Source organism: Erpetoichthys calabaricus, chromosome 8 (assembly GCF_900747795.2).
Source record: "Erpetoichthys calabaricus chromosome 8, fErpCal1.3, whole genome shotgun sequence".
Taxonomy (NCBI): Eukaryota; Metazoa; Chordata; class Cladistia; order Polypteriformes; family Polypteridae; genus Erpetoichthys; species Erpetoichthys calabaricus.
In genome coordinates, this window is record NC_041401.2 from 192,696,271 (window position 1) to 192,717,820 (window position 21,550).

At 40.0% G+C, this 21,550-nt stretch overlaps 1 protein-coding gene across 9 annotated transcripts in view; it reads left to right on the plus strand.

Annotated features, from left to right (window-relative positions):
* myo1b (myosin IB) overlaps positions 1-21,550 on the plus strand; it is a 248,800-nt gene that overhangs the window by 215,366 nt on the left and 11,884 nt on the right. For 7 of the 9 annotated variants that reach the window (XM_051930300.1, XM_051930302.1, XM_051930301.1 and 4 more), the window contains 6 exons: positions 4,260-4,346; positions 6,505-6,579; positions 11,823-11,957; positions 14,023-14,129; positions 17,901-18,037; positions 20,993-21,141. In XM_051930300.1, the coding sequence (XP_051786260.1) occupies positions 4,260-4,346; positions 6,505-6,579; positions 11,823-11,957; positions 14,023-14,129; positions 17,901-18,037; positions 20,993-21,141 (690 nt within the window). The remainder of the gene's footprint in view (positions 1-4,259; positions 4,347-6,504; positions 6,580-11,822; positions 11,958-14,022; positions 14,130-17,900; positions 18,038-20,992; positions 21,142-21,550) is intronic. The other 2 variants (XM_051930306.1, XM_051930308.1) reach the window with 1 other exon arrangement.

A 21,550-nucleotide genomic window follows, 5' to 3' on the forward strand; every position in this document is an offset into this window, starting at 1 on the left:
ATGTTGACAATAGTGCCCCCTCTTGCCCGGTGAGATCACTTACCTCAGATATCTCAGACATGCATGACTATATATATATATATATATATATATATATATATAATATACATTGCATTCGTAGTTTGAGTCCCGACCTGAATTGTGTACGTGGTCACCTACCAGGTAAACCACCCACACAATTCAGGTCAGGACTCAGACTACGAATGCAATGAATGTAATTACTCCAGACTTACAGGCTGTCAAATAAATGAACCACACGCCGTGGCGCAGTGTAAAGGGGCTTTGTCTCTGACGCTGACGTCCGAGGTTCGATCTCTGAGAGGGGAGCAGTACAGTGTGTACGCCTGATGAGCCCAAATGAGGGCGAAACACATGTCCCGTACTCTTTGCATTATTTGACAGTAAACTATGCAATATATATTTTACATTTATATCACGCTTCTCTCAGTACTGAAAGTGCTTTACACAGTGAGTAGGGAGCCGCTTCAATCACCACCGATGTTCAACATCCACCTGGATGATTAGCTATTAGGTGGTTAAGGGATGAGAGACAGTTGGCCAATTAGAGACAGGGGATGATTGGAGGGCTACGATGACCAGACTGTGGTGGGCCATTTAGCCAGGGCATCAGGATACTTGGGGATCTTTTATGACCAGAGAGAGTCAGGACCTCGGTTTTACGTCTTATTCAAATCATTTTTACAGCACAGTGTCCCCATCACTTCACTGTGGCATTGGGATCCATATTTAGACCTCAGGCTATGCGCCCCCTGCTGGCTTCACCAACTCCTCTTACAGCAGCAATCCAAGTTTTTCCTGGTTGGTATCCCATGCAAGCACTGGCCGGGCACAAATGTCCTTAGATTCAGGTGGATGGCCTCTTCTGAAGTGAATGTGGCATGGCTGTTGAGTATACATCCATTATCTGACTTTGCCTATCAAGTTCAGGTAATGGGGTATCATTTCTTGCCATTACCTCTATGTGGGTGTATGTAGTATACTGACTGAGATGTTCTTCGTTATACTGTGTGATCAACTTTATTTGTGCATTTGTTTAAATAGTGTATAGTTTAATCATTTATTGTTCCTGTCCTGAAATTATAGCTGGAAAGGTGTGCCATACAAAATAAACTGAAATATACATATAGTATGCAATATATACTGCTGCCAAGACAGGCTCTGCCCTCGGTGATCCTGACACATTTCAGAATGTGTGTGTGTGTGTGAATGGGTACATACAGCATAGATATGTGTTCCAATTTATTTTTAATTAAAATATATTAAAATATGGAAGAATTAATGTTTTAATATCAATTTTATTTAATCTATTTTCTTATTTGTAGTTACGCTCATCTCAAGACAAGGGCTTCTACAATAATGTCATTTTATAATGTACAGTAAATGCTATAACCCTGTACTCGAATTAAAGGGTTTCAGAAAAATGGATCATACTGTTTCTTTTATAGTAAACATTCTGTACAACTATGACCATAATTTACTTTTGACTTTAAATAACTACACTTTGCTATTTGCAGATATGATTGTCTCAAGAGAAATACTTCATTAAAAGCTGACATGTATATAATATGATGAAATAAGACCTGTGACCCTGACACTGTAAATAGAATAAGCAGGTTCAAATCAGTGCATTCCGGCCAGTCTGTTTTCCATTCACCTATCAAATGTCCTCTTTAATTTGCACGTCATTGTTTTATGTTATAATATTCAATGTTAAGAATTTGACATTGAACATTTCAGGTTAGAGCAACTCTGGACCAAAAAAATTAAATTGGACATAGCATTTCATGCTGTGAATGGTGACATTGTCCCTGAATATTTTTATTTTATCGACATTATCGTTGGTCTTTCTTCTGTTCCTCTGTGGAAATGGTTTTTCTCTTACCTTTCAGAGCTGCGTTTCCATTAAATCTTGGAAGAAGGAGTGGAACTGTTCATTTTTGTATATACTTTAAAAGCAAGTAGATGGAGGACTCTGTGGCCGATGATCTTCTTGTTAGATAATGTTCTTGGAAATTACCACTGGCATAGTTTCCTATTTTGAACCTGAAAGCAGAATAGTAAAGCATTACGTACTGCAGATGTGCCGTATCGAGCTCCTTTTGTAAGTATTAAAGATTAGGAAGGGTGTCATTTTTAAACCACATGTGTGACCCCAGCTACAGCACACTTGATTTTATTTGAGCATTTCAATGGCTATTTAGTGCATCTATTAATTAATCTCAGAAAACATTTGATGAGACGTCACATGACAAGTGGGTATCAAAATAAAAGAGGCAGTTCAAGGTGGTGTCGGTAGATGGGTGCAGAATTGGCTCAGACAATGGAAGCAGAACCCTTATCAGAATTGACTGATGTTAAGAGTGGTGTTCAGTAGGTGTCCATGCTAGGGCCATTGCTATTTTAAATGATTTGGATAGGAATATAAATAAACTGGTTAAGTTTGCAGATGATACTAAAGTTGGTGGATTACCAGATAATTTCAAATCCATTGAATCATCACAGAGGAAAGCCAACAGCATACAAGTTTGGGCAAATTTATGGCAGATGAAGTGTGATGTCGTTAACTGTAAAGTATTATATATAGGAAGTAGAAACATTGGATTTGAACACCCAGTAGGAGGTCTGAAAACTGAAAAGTACCCCTTATGTGAAGGATTTAGGAGTCATAGTGGACTTGACATTATCAACTTGCAGACAATGTTCAAAAGCCATTAAGAAGGCTAACAGGATGTCTGGTTATATAGCGCCCTGATGTGTGGAGTACATGTCCAAGGAGGTTATGCTGAAGCTTTATAACACATTGGTGAGGCCTCAGCTAGAGTACTGAATGTAGTTTTGGTCTCTGAGCTACAAAGGAGGACATAGCAGCACTAGACGTCCAGAGAAGAGCGACTACCCTCACTCCTGGGCTATAAGAGATGAGTTAGGAGGAGAGATTTAAAGAGCTGAGCCTTTACAGTTGAAGCAAAAGAAAATTAAGATTAGACATGATTGAAGTGTTTAAAATTATGAAGGGAATTAGTCCAGTGGATCCACACTGTGACTTTAAAATGAGTTCATCAAGAACACGGGGACACAGTTGGAAACTTGTTGATGGTAAATTTTACACAAACATTAGGAAGCTCTTCTTCACCCAGAGAACCACAGACACCTGGAATAGGTGACCGAGTCGTGTGGTGGATGGGTAGGATGTTAGGGACCTTCAAAACTCCACATGATGTTATTTTGGGAGAATTAAGTGGTCAGGACTGGCAAGCTTTTTTGAGATAAATGGCCTGTTCTTGTCTCGATTGTTCTCTCTAAGAAAACCACTTTCATTATAAAAGGATAGTAAGCCTGTCTGCCTGCCTGCAGTGGACAGTGGTTTCAATGTGTCTCATATATATATATATATATATATATATATATATATATATATATATATATATATATATATATATATATATATATATATATAATCTATAGAGCGAGAGAGAGAAAAGCCAAGCAAAATCGCACCTTTTATTGGCTAACTAAAGAGATTACAATATGCAAGCTTTCGAGGCAACTCAGGCCCCTTCTTCAGGCAAGATGTATAGATATATATATGTGTGTATATATAGATATATATAGATAGAGATATATATCTATCTATATATATAGATAGAGATATATTGAATATTTTTACTGCCAAATAATGCAAAGAGTACGCGACATGTGTTTCGCCCTAATTCTGGGCTCATCATCCTGCACCCCCTCTCGGGCATCTGCTTCTCGCAACTAAAGAGGGCACCGTGGCGGATGTTTGCCGATTTGCAGACCAACCACAAGCGTTACCTGGTAGGTAATCACCCATACGATCAGATTGTGATTCAGACTACGAATGCCAAGAATGTAATTACCCTGATCTACATGCTGTCAAATAAATGAACCACTCGCTGTGGCGCAACGTTAAGAGGCCATACGATCAGATTGTGATTCAGACTATGAATGCCATGAAGATGTATATATGAGAGAGAGAGATCTATAAATATAAAAAAATGTTGGTCCTTCATGAGAAGACATCTTGTCACTGTGAATAGTTGAACAGTCCCGCTCTTTCTTGAACTCTTTTCAGGTTTAATGAACACGCAGTGGGGTATCCTGAGATTTGACCCCATTTTCCCTTCTTTCTTTTTTTTTCCCTTCCCAGTCATTGATTCCCGTCTGTCACTTGGTTTCAATCAGTCTTTTCCCTTCCTTCTTTACCACCTTTCCAGGCTCGCAGGGAGTTGAAACGCCTGAAGGAGGAGGCCAGGCGTAAACATGCAGTTGCGGTCATTTGGGCTTACTGGCTTGGACTCAAGGTACCCCGTCTGTCTCCTGCCCCAACTGGCCAATCTTTAACACTGGAGCAAGGAAACCATCTAATGCAGCTTTCATTTAGCTGGAAGAGACGAGAGTGGATGGCCAGGCATGCAAGCAGGCAGACAGCATCATCAAGTGAATTCTGTGCTATTCTAATTGATGACATTTGATAAAAAAAAAATAAAGTTCAGAGGTTTGGTATGTGTGTGCATATTTGGGGATCAGCTAACAAAATAAGCTCCATGTCATGTTAATAAAGAAAATCTAAAGTAGTGCTTATTACTGTATATTAAATAAAAGTAAATACGTTTATTGAAGGAATAGGTTTTAATAGGTGCTAAATTACACAATTAGTTTTGAAAGCATAGGCTTGTAAAAGTCTAAAATGAAAGGGGTCCTATTCTCCTTTATGGCCACGGCAATAGAAAGCCCACTTTTTACCATACAAAATGCATACACACCCTGTGAATAATTACCAGGTTATAAATTATTTTTATGTATCGTTAAGCTTGCAAACTCCCAATGCAAGTTGAACAAATGAGCATCTGCCAACGTCTGCCTGCCTGCCTACCTGACCGCCGTCTCGTCCTCCATTAGTTTGTCCCATTCAGTGTAACCAGCGCCCGGTCCTCAGAGTGTTTGTGCTGCTTACACGCTAAACCTCACACCTGCCGGTAGACGCTCACTGTTCTGCAGTCTCCTCCTTGGGTGTCTATCGTCGTCGGTCATCCTGCCAGTGTGTGTTTCTGTGTTATGTGAGTGAATTGTTGCGACTGTGCCAAGTCGTTCTCAAACTTCATGACTGTTCGTTTCTTCTTTCATTACAGGTTTAAAGGTTATCACCCAGTGTTGCTGGTGGTTTTCAGAAGAACCACATTTTCAGTTTTAAACCTGAGTTTAGTTGTTGTAGAGTTCAAGCCCTTGATGCTTTGTAAAATACATTTTTCCCCCTCTGCTCCACAATTTAAAATTACAAATCAAAGATTTCAGACTTATGATTAAAGTGCCCATTGCAGACTTTCATTTCACATTTCCATCACACAACACTTTTTCTACTTGGCCCATTCCCCCATTTCAGGACCCCATAATGTCTGGGACACAGCAGTGGCAGGTCCATTAGAGCCATTGTATTTAAGACTTTGCCGCATATCCCAGCATGCAATGACTGCTTGAAATCTGCAATTCATTGACATCACCAGGTGCTGAGGGTCTTCGCTGGTGATGCTCTGCCAAGCCTCTACTGAAGCCATCTTTAGCTCTTGTTTGTTTTTAGGAACTGTACTCTTAATGTTCTCTTCAGCATATGGCAGCCCTGCTCAATTAGATTTAAATCAGGTGACATGCTTGGACATTCAAGAATTTTCCATTTTTAGCTTTGATAAACTCCTGTGTGGCCTCAGCAGGATGTTTGGCTCATTATCTTTTGGTAGGAAGAAGTGCCATCCACTGAGTTTGGAGGCATTGACTGGAACTTGAGCAGATCATCAGATGTTTCTGTACACCACAGAATTCATTGTGCATCTGCCGTCAGCATTTCCATCATCAATGAAGAGAAGTGTGCCAGGACCTGTGGCAGCCATACATGCCCAAGCCATAACACCTCCAGCACCAGCATGTTTAACAGATGAGGTGGTCTGTTTTGGATCTCAGGCAGCTCCTTTTGATCTCCACACTTGTTGCCGTCACTCTGATGAAGTTCATCTTTGTCTCATCTGTCCACAGTGACTTGCTTTCAGCATTCCCTAGACTGCAGTTAAAGAGTAATGGGGGGTGCTTCTTGTAGTTCTGTGGCAAAGACAGTAATATTTCTGGACCACTCTTGTAGTTCCAGCATTTGTGACAGAGCCCGTTTTGTGTCTGTAGGACAAGTGGAATCGTCATTGGCGACACCTTTAATGGAGTAAAGCATCCAGGAGCTGTCTCTACTTGTCTTTGTGTGTGTGTGTGTGTGTGTGTGTGTGTGTCCGATAGTGACATGTAGATGTTTAACCTCCTTTGTTGTAACTAACCATTTGTCCATTTCCACTTTCTGCTTGCTTTTTTTTTTTTTTTTTTTTAGTGTTGCAGCTCATGCTTGAAATTTCATCCTGGGGGGAAAAAAAATTCCTTGATTGACTGAGCCAGTCGTCTAATTAGCTACTATGTTTTTACTTCCAGGTTCGGAGGGATTACCGCAAGTTTTTCCGTGCTAATGCAGGCAAAAAGATCTACGAGTTTACTATCCAGAGGATTGTAAGTAAAACATTTTTGTGTCATTCAGATTTGTTTAATGATATTAATAATAAATAGCAATATGGCGGTGCAGTGGTTAACACTCTCAAATCCCTAGTTTGGACTGGCATGCCCTTTTCTTTCTTTGTGTGCAGTTTACATGTTGTATCTCCATGTCTGCATATGGATGGACGGATAGATAGACAGATAGATATTGAGTTTAGTGTAGTAGGCAGGATAGATAGATAGGGCTTTATTTGTCTCCAGGGAAATTAGACTTTTTACAGAAGCTCTTTAAATAAATAAATAGGTAGATCAATAAGTATATATGCACACACACTCTGGTCTGAACACACACCAGAATCTGCTGCACGTCCTCTCTGTGACACACCAACACTAAAGACTTTCAGCCAACAAATTATCATCAGAAGTGCGTCAACAAATGCAACTGGGGGGTTCCCTTTTATATCAAAAGGTGATACGCCTGCACAGTGCCTGACTGGGACTGCCAAGTCCGTAGTTTTCTTTGGATTTAGTCATTCTGGTGTGTGTTCAGACCATGGTGTCTGTGTATGTATATGTGTGTATGTGTGTGTGTATATATATATATATATATATATATATATATATATATATATATATATATATATATATATATATACATATAATATACTAGTCATTTGGCCCGTTACAATAACGGGCGCTAGAACAGCAGTGCATAAACATTAGTAGGAACAGTCTATATTAAATGGCAAGGGACTTTGACCTTATTCTTTTTGTTGGTCGTATTTTTCTTTCTTTCAGCCTTTCTTTTGTTGATGTTTACTTGCTGAGCTGACCGTTCTTCGTGGGCTGCCGCCATGTATTGTGTGTCTTTAATTTTCTGTGACAGTAATACTGTCTTGTACTGCTCTATTCAATAAGGGCACGCACAAAAAGGCGAGCTTCAAAAGGGCGACCTCAATTGAGCGCGGCGAATAAAGGCGTTCGTAGATAATTTAGTTCAAATGGCTCCGGAATATGTGAAGAGCAACAGAGGTGCAGATCTTTATTTACGCGCGCCTTTATTCACTGCGCCCAATTGAGGTCGCCCTTTTGAGGCTCGCCTTTTTGTGCGCGCCCTTATTGAAGGATACCGTCTTGTACGTCCGTAATATACCTTTAATTTTCTCTGGCGGTAATACAGGCGTGCGCATCGGTAATATGCCTTTAATCTCCTCTGACAGTAATACTGGCTTGTATGTTTCTGTAATATGCGTCACTGTATTGTGTACTTTTAATTTCCTCTCGCAGTAATACTGGTTTGTATTTCCGTAAAATGCCTCTAACTTTCTCTGACAGTAATATCGCGCATCGCACCGTGCCCCGCGCATGCGCACTTCACCAGAAGACACACACACACACGGACACCTGGACGCACATAGGGATTTTATTAAAGCGCATATATATATATATGTGTGTGTATTTATCTGTTACTGTATTTATTTATTTTATTTAAAGAGCTTCTGTAAAAAGCCAAATTTACCCCTGGGGACAAGTAAAGTTCTCTCTATAGTTATTGCAATTCCTTATTTTCTCTATACAGTAATTCCTCCTCCATCGCGGGGGTTGCGTTCCAGAGCCACCCACGAAATAAGAAAATCCGCGAAGTAGAAACCATATGTTTATATGGTTATTTTTATATTGTCATGCTTGGGTCACAGATTTGCGTAGAGAGACAGGAACGTTATTCAAACACTGCAAACAAACATTTGTCTCTTTTTCAAAAGTTTAAACTGTGCTCCATGACAAGACAGAGATGACAGTTCCGTCTCACAATTAAAAGAATGCAAACATATCTTCCTCTTCAAAGGAGTGCGTGTCAGGAGCACAGAATGTCACATAGATAGAGAAAACAATCTCTAGCAAACAAATCAATAGGGCTGTTTGGCTTTTAAGTATGCGAAGCACCGCGGCACAAAGCTGTTGAAGGCGGCAGCTCACACCCCCTCCGTCAGGAGCAGAGAGAGAGATAGAGAGAGACAGAGTTTGTTTTTCAGTCAAAAATCAATACGTGCCCTTCGAGCTTTTAAGTATGCGAAGCACCGTGCTGCATGTCGTTTCAGGAAGCAACTGCACAAAAGATAGCAACGTGAAGATAATCTTTCAGCATTTTTAGACGAGCGTCCGTATCGTCTAGGTGTGTGAACAGCCCCCCTGCTCAATCCCCCTACGTCAGGATCAGAGAAAGTCAGCGCAAGAGAGAGAAAAGTAAGCTGGGTAGCTTCTCAGCCATCTGCCAATAGCGTCCCTTGTATGAAATCAACTGGGCAAACCAACTGAGGAAGCATGTACCAGGAATTAAAAGACCCATTGTCCGCAGAAATCCGCGGACCAGCAAAAAATCCGCGATATATATTTAAATATGCTTACATATAAAATCCGCGATGGAGTGAAGCCGCGAAAGGCGAAGCACGATATAGCGAGGGATCACTGTACTGTTAATTTGCCATTTCTGAACTTTACTTTTCCTGTACATTTAACTTAGTGCAGACTAGAAATTACAATTAGCAGTCATAAATGGGACTATCGGGTTGCACTTATTTTTTGTTTTAGGAGAGCGGCGGCAGCAGAGAGATACTGAAAGCTGCCACATTCAGTTAACCCCCAAGTGGTCTGGGCACACATTTTGTGTCGTGCGCAGCCTGACATGTTCAGGAGTGATGCAGGGTGTACTGAATATGTACTGTATGTGTCTGTGCAGCCAAAGTGACTGAATGGAGGAACCTTGCTTTCTGCTTGGCTTGCCTGTTGATGATAACATTTTGAGAAAGCTGAATTGCATATTTCTTACATCATCTTGGAGTTTGTTGGCCAAAAGACTTCACACTCATTTTCCTTTTGATAGCTCAGGTGATGGATTGAGCCATTAAACCAAAGTCAAGGTGTTCTTCTCTTAAGTTGGTATTATCTAATTACCCTTTAGGGTTGTTTGGGTTGGTACTCAATCTAACATTTCAATATGTGAATAAAGTGCTGATTTTGAATGGGACATGTTGGTATTAGAAGTTACTTTAAGTTGATCAGGCATTATAAAGGGGCATTGCAGATCTTCCTGGAAATGTGTTCACTTTGTCATTATGTGTTGTTGTGTAGATTAATGGAAAACCATGGCAAATGTATTAATTTAAAATGCAATTTACAACACAATAAAGTGTGCAGAAAGGGATTAATTTCTTAATTCACTTAATATAGCAATGAACGGCTGAAATGTATGGAGATTTTGTAAGTCGCTCTGCACAAATGCCTCAATGATAGTGATGTTCAAACTGCCACAGAAGAAAGTAGTAGTAGTAATATTTGGAAATATAATGTGCATTCATTTAAATTATTCATAAATTATGCCTGAAATCAAAACATATTTGTGCCTGTAACCCTGGAACACAATAAGTGGGTACACAAAATGGCTGGGTAGGCAGTGGCAGATCTGCTATGAAACAAATGAATGGAGTTTAAGCCTCAGGGCCCCAGAAGCAACTTCAGTCCACAGTGCTTTAAAATTGTCGGTGTCTACTGTATAAGAAGGAGATTTTAAAGGAATAATAATCTAGTGTAATTCAATACAAAATGAAAGATGATTAAAATGACATGTAGGTTACCCATACATGGAAAAAACATGTAAGTTAAAGGTGTTTCATTTTAAATATATTTAATATAAAGTAATTATAAATAATTTAAAACACTAAACATTTATGACAGAAATTAAATTTTTTATAATTTTATCTTTGGCTAGCCATTAAAAAATGAAAATGTATTTTGTCGCTTGCAGTCATTGTAAAGGATGTTTCGGTAACTTTGTTTACATGAATAATTGTATAAAACCTTTAATATACTAAACATATAATACTATTACAATAAGTAACAGTTTTATACAATAAAAAAATTAAAAGGTAATAAAAGTATCTTCTTTGGTAAGCACAAGCAGTAGATGGCACGTCGTAACGGAACGGGGAGCCACTGAACAGGCGATCGCAGTGCTGCTGATCATCATGTCGGCCCTCTCAATGTGATGGCACACGTGGTAGAGATGTAGATAAGAATTTTTTTCAATAAAGTGTTAATAAGGGTATAGTAATTACCATCCATTATCCAACCCGCTATATCCTAACTACAGGGTCACGGAGCTCTGCTGGTGCCAATCCCAGCCAACACAGGGCGCAAGGCAGGAAAGAAACCCCGGGCAGGGCGCCAGCCCACCGCAGAGCACACGCACACCATAGGGACAATTTAGAATCGCCAATGCACCCAACTTGCATGTCTTTGGACTGCGGGAGGAAACCCACGCAGACACGGGGAGAACATGCAAACTCCACGCAGGGAGGACCCGGAAAGCGAATCCGGGTCTCCCAACTGCGAGGTAGCAGCGCTACCCACTGTGCCACCCATATATTAATTACCCCTACTTAAAAATAAATGTTATATTTAGAAAAGTGAGGGAACTAATAAAGATTGATTTAGTATCAGATTAGCCTCATCTTGTTATTTGTATGGACAGCGGTTACCCAGACCTCGTTGCTGGTTGTGAAGGGGCCACTGTAACACTTCATGCTGTAGGCCGGGCCCCAAAAGTGTAGGTCCGCCACTGTGGTTCTTGTATAAATGCATATTGACCTAAAAGCTGTTCATTTACTTCCTTAAACAACTTTCATATTTATCTGAAGTATAGTGGACGAGTCATTTTCCATTTGGTTTTCTGAAACTATCAAGTTTGCGGAATACTGCAGAGGGCTCCCACTGAATTTGCATAGATATTGTAATACTAGAGCCTCGTTGTTCTATTAATACATCCACATATGTGGATGTATTAATAGCAAAACAAAGTAGATTTCTAATGAAAGACTGAGAAAGGGTAGAGAACATAATGTTATGTTACCTAATCTCGTCGTTCAGGCCAACTTACAAAAGCCTTGACTAAACCGGATGCATTGTTTTTTTTGCAAGCCCAGAGCATGCTGTGTGTTACGGGCAGTCATTTGCATAATCAAAGTGCATGACTGCACAAAGCAGAAATAAATTAAAGATGAGCGACGCGGCCTTGGCCAGGTTCGTGCTGTAAATGGGACTTTTCTAACTAGAGTATTATGTTTGCTACCTGTTCAATGCAGATGGAGTTGATTTCAAAATGTAACCTGGAAAACATTTCATTAAGGAGCTTTCTGTCAAGTGGATTTGCCATGGCTTACAAAGTCCATCTGGTTTTACTTATTTTATGATAATGGTTTTAGATGCAGAAGTATTTCCTGGAGCTGAAAAACAAGATGCCATCTATGTCTCCTATTGACAAAACCTGGCCAGCCAGACCTTACCTGTTCCTGGAAGCAACACACACCGAGCTTCGGAGGATCTTCCACCTCTGGCGGGTAACAACCTCTGATTGTTCATCTGTGTTTCTGTCAACAGACGGTGCCATCCCTGAAAAGTGAAATGTAGCTAATGTTAAGATAAACATCCTTCACACGCTCTAATGGACTGTTACTTTACAGTTTATGCTGGGTGTAAAAACAGCAATGAGGCCACCTCTGTGCGTCACCCTGACTAGGAGTAATAGAATACTAAAAAACAAAAAACTTTTATTTATAAACACCATAAGGGAGGTCTAAAAGTAAAGGGGGGAAAAAAAACAGTACACAAAAATGAGCACTTCTCACTCCTTTCATACGCTAACTTGGGTTTTGGGATTCTTTTCTTCATTGCCCACATCCCGTCTCCCTCTCACGTCTTGTTTGTTGTTCATTGTTGCATTTGGCCACCATCATTACGCTGAAACACTTGCATTGTCTGTATGTCACTATTTAATAAACTCTGGTACACAGCAACCTTTTCAACCCCACCAGGCACCCCACAGTCCTGGCGCTACCCACTGGCATTGCCTGCTTTCACTGCTCATCTGAGTTCTACTTTAGCCAAGTCACAAGTTCTGTGTTTGAGGTGGAGTTGTTGAAAAAGAGAATAAAGTCCTCAACCCACCCATGATGCCCCCCACCCCATTTGGAGATGGCAAAAAAAAGTGAAAATGTGCCAGCAGCATGCCCTATACATTCTGATGATATTTGTTGTTATATTTCTGTATTTCTGGAGCCTCTTTAAAACCTAAAGGTCCCCTTGGGACAAACAAAGTTCTGTCCATCTGTCTGATAAAGTGTCTTTTGTATCAATTATACATATAGTGTCTCCCTTACTTATAAATCTAAAATGCATTCTCTCCTGTTTCTGTCTGTTGATAGACGTGTGTATACAATGCCTTTAATTCCTATCTGACTGTCCTGTAGTGCCTTTCATATCTATCGACGTTTGTCTTATATAGTGCCTTTCACACCTCTCTCTTATCTAGTGCCTTTCCCATCTGTCCATCTATTCCTCCATCTCCACACATACACAGTACTGCTCCTGGTCTGCCTAATTCTGGAGGAGAAGGACCATCTAGCATCTGAACCTCCTGTACCCAAACCCCCCTAAAAAAAATACCCAAAGACTCCACCATTAAACAGTAATCACTATTGCAATCCTGGGTATTTGCTAAGTAAATAGAAAGTCTACCACCTCCTAGTGGTGACTATTATATCTACAAATACCCTATCTATCTATCTATCTATCTATCTATCTATCTATCTATCTATCTATCTATCTATCTATCTATCTATCTATCTATCTATCTATCTATCTATCTATCTATCATATAGTGCCTTTCACATCTATCTATCTATTTAATCCTGTCAACTACGCTATTTATCTAATCCTGCCAACTTTGCTATCTATCTATCTATCTATCTATCTATCTATCTATCTATCTATCTATCTATCTATCTATCTATCTATCTATCTATCTATCTATCTATCTATCTATCTATCTTTTATAGTGCCTTTTGTATCTTATCTGTAGAGAATACACACACTGTTACACCACATGCATGTCCAACATTTGCAGATTATTTGACTGTTTCGTAATTAGCCCAGTGTCAGGTTTTCTGCCAGTGGGCACCATCTAGGACTGGTTTCCTGTCTTAGGCTGTCTACCACATTGTAGGCCATCCACCTGTGACCCTGTTATGTTATTTATGTATATTTTGTGTGTGTGTTTGTGTATGTACTGTATATATGTTGGAAAACCAATATGAAAGTGATTTCAATGACGAGTATGGAGCATCATTTACTGTGTTTCTTTTTTTCTGTTTAGTGTGTATTAATTTTTTTCCCATCCTTTTTTTGTAATCACTTTTTTTTTTTTTACTGATGTCAGAAACTAATAGGCTTAATTTGTTCTCATTGTACTGATGTCTGTTTGCCTTCTTTTTATAACATGTCTGTATGTGTTTGGTGTGTTTAATAAAGCCTTGCATAAGGCATACTGTATATAGTCTGTAGGTATATATCATAGTCTATGTAATGTGTTCATGTATTTTAACTTTATTTTTTTTCTTTTGTAAGTGCAAAAAATACAGGGATCTGTTCACCGAGCAGAAAAAGGCCATTTATGATGAAAAACTAGAAGCAAGTGAAATGTTCAAAGATAAAAAGGCATTGTATCCAAGCAGGTATGACGCATCTTTTATCTGCTCACTTTGAAGCAGGTTTTTTTCTTTCAGTTTATTACATGAGCCCCCGTCTTTGTTCACAACAATTGTAAGGAAGCAGCACATACTGGAAGTGATGCCGGTCTGTGAGGGTACACAGGCTGGCGCATGAGTTAGGAGGGCCCTGCCTGCTTCCCTCTCCCCTTGGCTCACAGCCACTCTGTCAGATTTGCGCAAAAATCAGTACCACTTGTGATTCTTAGTGCAATGAGAGAAGTCTCAAAATCAATCAGAATGTTCAAACAAATTATAGAAGAAAACCTGAACTTAATCCATTAAGTGGTTCTCTCTCTCTCATGAAAAGCAGAGATAAACAGATGTTGGATTCGAGATATGTATATATAATATGGTTGAAAATAGTTTTACTGTCAAATAATACAAAGAGTACACAACACGTGTTTCGCCCGAATTCTGGGCTCATCAGGCGTACACACTCACTGCACCCCACGCCGTGGCGCAACGTTAGGGGCTTCGCCTCTAGCACTGACGTCCGAGGTTCAGTTCCCGAGAGGGGATGCAGTGAGTGTGTACGCCTGATGAGCCCAGAATTAGGGCGAAACACGTGTCGCGTACTCTTTGCATTATTTGACAGTAAAACTATTTTCAACCATTCAATGATATGCTTCTCACAACTGAAAGAGGGCACCGTGGTGGATGGTAGCCAACTTGCTCACCAACCACATACAATCAGATTGTGATTCAGACTACGAATACCATGAATATATATATATTTTATATATATATTATATATAATATATATACGAGGGCAATCCCAAAAGTAAGGTCTCCAAAGTGGTGGGGACGTAGAGAAACTGTTTGTACGGCTGTTGGCCACACTGTTGATTGGTGCTTCCTCCACTCCCAAACAAACATGTGCGACTTCGCTGGGATGCTCAATCTTGGCTTGGCAGCCCTTGAAAATGGAGCTCCCGTTGAACGCTACCGCCAAGTGCAAAGGTCGCGCAGGAGACCGTCAATTTCCGACGAGACAGTCGCGAAGGTTGAGGAAAACATGCGTAAAGATCGACGGTTGGAACTTCATCACCCAACCACCCTATAGTCCGGACTTGGCACCCAGTGACTACCACCTGTTCCCTAAGTTGAAAGAGCATTTGTCCGGAAGGCAATTCTGCTCCGACGAAGAGGTGAAAGATGAGGTTCAACGCTTCTTGAAGGACATGGCGGTGAGCTGGTATGACATGGGCATTCTAAAACTACCACAGTGTCTACAAAAATGCATCGACCGAAATGGCGATAAGTCTTTAACCTTTAAAATGATGTAAACATTATAGAAAATAAACGGTTGTTTGTATTTCTAAGAAAATAGGAGACCTTACTTTTGGGATTGCCCTCGTATATATTTATATATATAATATATATATATATATATATATATATATTCACGGCATTCATAGGTCTGTGTCACAATCTGATTGTATGGGTGGTTACCTATCAGGTAACGCTTGTGGTTGGCCAGCAAGTCTGCTAACATCCGCCACGGTGCCCTCAGTTGTGAGAAGCAGGTCACAGAATGGTTGAAATAGTTTACTGTCAAATAATGATGAGCCCAGAATTAGGGCAAAACACGTGTCGCGTACTCTTTGCATTATTTGACAGTAAACTATTTCAACCATATATATATATAATACACACACACACTAGGGGGTTCCCCCTGCTCGCTTTGCTCACCAGCCACTTTGCATCTCTGCCGCTCGCATTGTGAAGAGGGGGGCTGAACGCACCCCAAGGAGATGCGGTCGCTCCTCCGAAACCCCTTCTTAAATGGTGATACAATGGGAAACAAATACAGTTGTTTTGTTGACCTCCTCTTTGCTCGATCAGCTGCTGGATTGCTGCTGTTGCTGTGCCACATGATCAGCACTTCACATGGCACTTCGAACATTTAAAAGCCTGTACAGCAGCTGTCCTACTCTTTGTCTTTTATTTCCGACCCCAGGCCTGGTTAAATCTCTTGGCACAAAGTCTCGTCTCGCGGGATGTGAATTCTTATTATTTTGTAGTTTACAATTTAAAAATGAAATAAGAATCTGAAAATCTAACAACATCACATTAAAGTTCAATAAATTCTGAAAAGAATGATACCAAACATATATATGTAGGTTTTAAAATAAGCCGATTTAAGTTGTGACAAAAAACATGACAATAACACGTCACCGTTGCACTTTTAGGCTTAGGATTTTTTATGTACATATATATAATATAGAGAGAGAGAGAGATAGATTGACGTTCGTTGACACTGAATTTGTTTTTCAGCTCAATTATATTTTGTATTTTAACATTTGGGACGGTGGTAGTTTGACCAATTGCAGCTCTATCAAAGCACTAAAAATACAACAAAGAAAGCAAAGCATTTAAAAAACTGATTTCTGGGCAGACTGTTCTGGAGTGATTGGACAGAAGGGGGAAAAAAGAAAGTCACTGTCTATAAAATGATGTGAAAAACAGAGCAAAATAAAGAGGTTCTGCTTATCATATGCAAATAAAACCAAAGTGCTTTCCATCCCTTCACAGAGTTAAATTGAAATGGTGTGACAGTAATGCAGACGCGCACCCCTTTAATCAGTCAAACCGAAATGGTCTTCATTTGAGCACTGGAGTGTCCACATCTGTCATTGCATGCCGGTTAATGTGTACCTCTGAGAACTGTGTATATCCATTCAGTTAATGTTGATTACTGTCTAATTCATAGTTTCTTAAAGGTTGGCGTCTTTTGGGTCATACCACAGAGTCATGAACCCACTGTCGTATTTAATGGGAAAGGCGTATGGTTGGCAAAGTGTCTCAGTTTAGGCAATCGACATCAAAGGGGGATGCGCTGTGACTGTCGTCAGCGATTCTCCCTTGGGATGATCTGATGGTCGTCATGGACTGGGCCTCAAAGACACTAAGAAGGGCAAGGACGGGTCACAAGAAAAAAAAAGTTTAAGAAACACTGGTCTAATTACTTGTTCATTAAATCACTTTAGCATTAATGCACATTGAATATCGTGTACTCCATTGGTTACTGTTACAATAATCAGGGGCTGCACCAGCATGTATCTGCAAATGGTAGAAATAGCTATGGTTAGAGACCTGGTGCTTCAGCTGCACGGCCTTCATCAGGTGTCTGACTGAAAAGGAAAACCGAACTCACATATAAAAGAAAAACGACGGAACAAAACCACTGGGGTGGAATGGCGTGAAGCTGAGAACTGAGTGCAAAAGGCTTCTGAAATGTTGTATGCCTGACCTTCTTTTCTGTTTTATTTTTTTTGCTTTGTTGGAGTAACCTTACCTAATTCACATATTAAATTCAGTCAATTAAGTGTGGGGAAACATTGTTTATTGTGTAGTTTATTTATTAATCTGTGTAATTACATATCGATTAAGTTGGACTTGCATATTCATTATGTGCTTAATATGTAATTAAAATCTCAATTACTGCTCTCTATTATTGTATTCATTGTTGTGGAATTTCTAGTACATATCAAGTGTGGTTTATGATTTGAACAGAGTAACAGTCCACAGAAAGTAGAAATCCACTTCTCATTAAACGCCATGCATATCAGAAGTGGCTTTCACTCCGGGGTCCTTTCCTTTCCCAAATTCTACTCTACCTTTTAGACCGACTCCTTCACATCCAGTTTGCAATTTAAAACACAGGCTTGTTGTGGGCCAAAGCAGGAATTTGGGATGTTTCACTCCCTGTCTATTTATTTGCATATACTGCAGTGTTGGACAACCCTTTCAAGGAGACTACCTGGAAATCAGCAAGAACCCCAAATACCAAAAGCTCAGCACTTTGGTGGAGGAGAAGATCATCTTAGCAGACATTGTAAACAAAATTAACAGAGCCAATGGAAAGGCAAGTTGAATTAATTATCCAACATTTATTTGTAGTTTTGCTGGTACTTTCAGGCATGTGATTATCCTCCATTTTTTGGGTGCAGCCAAATGCAAAAGTTTTGTTAGGATAAATGAAGTTGTAGATGAATCCATAGACCTGTTATGTGGTGCCTGAGTCATCTCGAAACCATTAGAGTGAATCCTAGTGTCTCTTTGTAAAGTATCACAGTATGTATGGCAGCTGCACCATGGCAGACAGGGAGAAGTTTCAGAGAGTAGTAAAGGCAGCACAGAAGATCATTGGCTGCCCTCTCCCCTCCCTGATGGACATTTACACCTCCCACTGCCTCAGCAGAGCAAAAAAATATAATAATAATAATAATTCATTACATTTATATAGCGCTTTTCTCAGTACTCAAAGCGCTATCCACACAGGGAGGAACCGGGAAGTGATATCATCAAGGACAGCTGCCACCCTGGCTCTGATCTGTTTGACCTCCTGTCCTCAGGGAGGCGCTACAGGTGCATCACAACAAGGACAAACAGACTTGACAACAGTTTTTTCCCAAAAGCCATAACCATTCTAAACTCACACATGCACTGACTACACAGTCTGACCCCCCAACCCCTGGACTTCCATCTATCCATCAACTGTGCAATATCCAATATCTAAATGGTACTGACAATAACTGTACAATATCATTACTCTCAGGGTCCAACATCCAGTACTCACTGCACATGATCATCATTATTATTAATATATATTACTGTGAATTTCCCCTTGGGATGAATAAAGTATCTATCTATCTATATCTATCTATCTATCTATCTTATTGTGCAGTATGTAAATTATGTTCAATAACCCAATAGTTATTATTCTTTCCATATGTGTACTGTATAGCGTCACAGAACTTTTTTGCAACTTTTTGCACCATTTGTTTATATACTTGTTGTGTTCTACACATATGTCTGCCCTGAAGGAGCTGTTTTTAATCTCATTGTACATGTGTATAGTGACAATAAAAGGCATTCTATTCTATTCTATAGTAAAAGTAAAACTTCTGACAGCACTTTTTAACTGCCCCGGATGTCAGATTTTTCACTCCAAACCTATTTTATGTTGATTGACCAAGTTAACCTGTTGTGGATGATGTATTCATGGGATAATAAACCATGAGTACTCTAAATGGAGAGTAAAATCCACTAAAGTCGAAGATACAAATACAAATAGTACTTTATTTGTCCCAAGGGAAAAATATGGAGAGAGAGAGAATATGGTAGGTCAAAATTGACCCAAAAGATATGGCAGTGCTAATAATGTGCAGCAGTCATACCAAAATGTGACACGTAGAAGCTTTTTTTGTTAAATCCGAGCGCTTCACTAAAGAGCCTTTCAAATGCTGACCTGAAGAGATGACTTGTGGGAAGTTTTTAGGGGTACTGAACAAACAAACTACCCTAAATGCACTGGAAAATCCATTAAAGTCAATGGTGCATCAAAATTGGCCCAAAATATACCTGTATATGGTAAGTGTGGAATACCGGGGTGCTCCAGCCATCCCAACCCCGACACAGACAGGCGGAGACACACATGTTGCACAGCACACGTCTATTCAAGACTGGGGAACCGCTTTTCTTCGCTGCCCTGAGCACAGCACAATATAGGGTATCAAAGTGCACAGTTCACGGTCCTTTTCTCTCTCTTTCTTCAATCTCTCGCTTATTTCCACTTCCACTCCTCCCTCAAGCTTCGTTCTTTTTCCTCCCGACTCTGGCTCTTGGAATAGTGACCGCTGGCTCCTTCTATAAGGCACCCTAAGGTGCTCCAAGTGCTCATTGACCTACTTCTGGCAGTACTTCCTGGTATGGCGGAAGTGCTGCAAACAAGGGCTTCAGTAGCTCTCCAAGCGCCCCCCGGCAGTGGGCATGGGCCGCAGTAGGGCTGAGCATCCAGCATCCAAACCAGTGGTACTGCTGCATGCCAGGGGAGGTGTAATGGTCTGGATATGCTCTCTCTGCCAGACTTTCCATTATAGGGGGTCCTGTCTGGGCAAAAGCCCCGGCTGTCCACCACACAAGGTAAACGTTTTTTAGACGCTGTACTGATTATTAGATGTTTATCCCCCATGACCCTGTAGGTAGGATATAGTGGGTTGGATAATGGATGGATGGATGTTTGTTAATCAGGGGAAATGTAGGAAAGGTCACAAAGTTTCATTCTGAACCAATGAAATTGAGGTTGCCTTTCAGAAATGATGGGTCATATTTGACCCAAAGATGTTTTAATTGATTTAGAAACAAATCATGAAACAAAAAAAGCAGGCATAGCGTTGTGCACTTCACTCTCCAGCCAGCTGTAGATCAACGCCCTTCATAAATGTCGCCTTGCTGGCCTATAAATGCTCCTGAACTGAGTTTTCAGAATCACTCTTTGAAAAGGCTCTGCAGATCAATGTCTTTATTTTCTAGCTCTGATACCCTACTAAGAAATCAATACAGTCCTCAGCATTAACATTGGCAGTGCACCATGCAGTGCGTACGTCCCTGTCATGTGCTGTTTGGCAAGGGGGTGTTGTAAATGGAGTGTTCATGTTTGTGATGCGCCATCTGTTGGAATTTAAAAATACAATGCATTTTATGACTACAAATGTTTGTGAGGTGCCATCTCTTGAAATGATAAGAGACATAGCAACTAGGTGTGTGTGTGTGTTTAATTTCTAAGATAAAAAGTTAGTTTCCCTTTGGTTTAATCTCACATCGCTCATAAAGAAAGCTCTGCGTGTGGCCTGTTTATCACTATGAGCTGCACCTTTAAATGGATTCATTTTAAAGGATTGGGTTAGTAACAGTAACAGAAGATTTCTCATTATTATTATTACTGTGCAGTTACATCTCTGGTCTCTTATAACTTGACAAAAAAAAAAACTATTGGTGTACTGATGTGATTTAACATTTAATATATGTCATTTCTTAGGGAGCTCCTCGTATATTTCTACTGACTAAAAACAGCTTTCTGCTTGCCGACCAGAAGTCTGGTCAAATCAAGTCAAGTGTGCCTTTATCGGACCTCACCAGTGCATCAATGAGCGCACAGACAGATGGCTTCTTTGCTGTGCGTGTCAAAGAGGTACATCACTTGCTTTCTTCTTTATTTGTTTTTGTGTGTATTTTATTAAATTTTTAACTCACTGGTAAACCTTAATTGTGCCTTTTATGTACCAAAGTGCATTAAATGAGTTACAGTGGTTAATCGGTGCAATAAAATATGATTATTGTGGAGGCTTACGTGATTAAAAAATAGATGGAAGTGCCATTGTTTTCATATCAAACAAACATCTTGTATGACTCCTTGACAGGATCTGCTCGTTCAGATGAGCCTCCAGTCCACTACAGTGATATGCAGCTGAGCTGATGCAACCCAACCTAACCTCACATTAGCATAATACATGCATCACCTATTTTAACACTTATTGAAATAAAGTAATAATACATTGATACTGTAATACAAGAATGTTTCAACACTGTTCGATGTCATT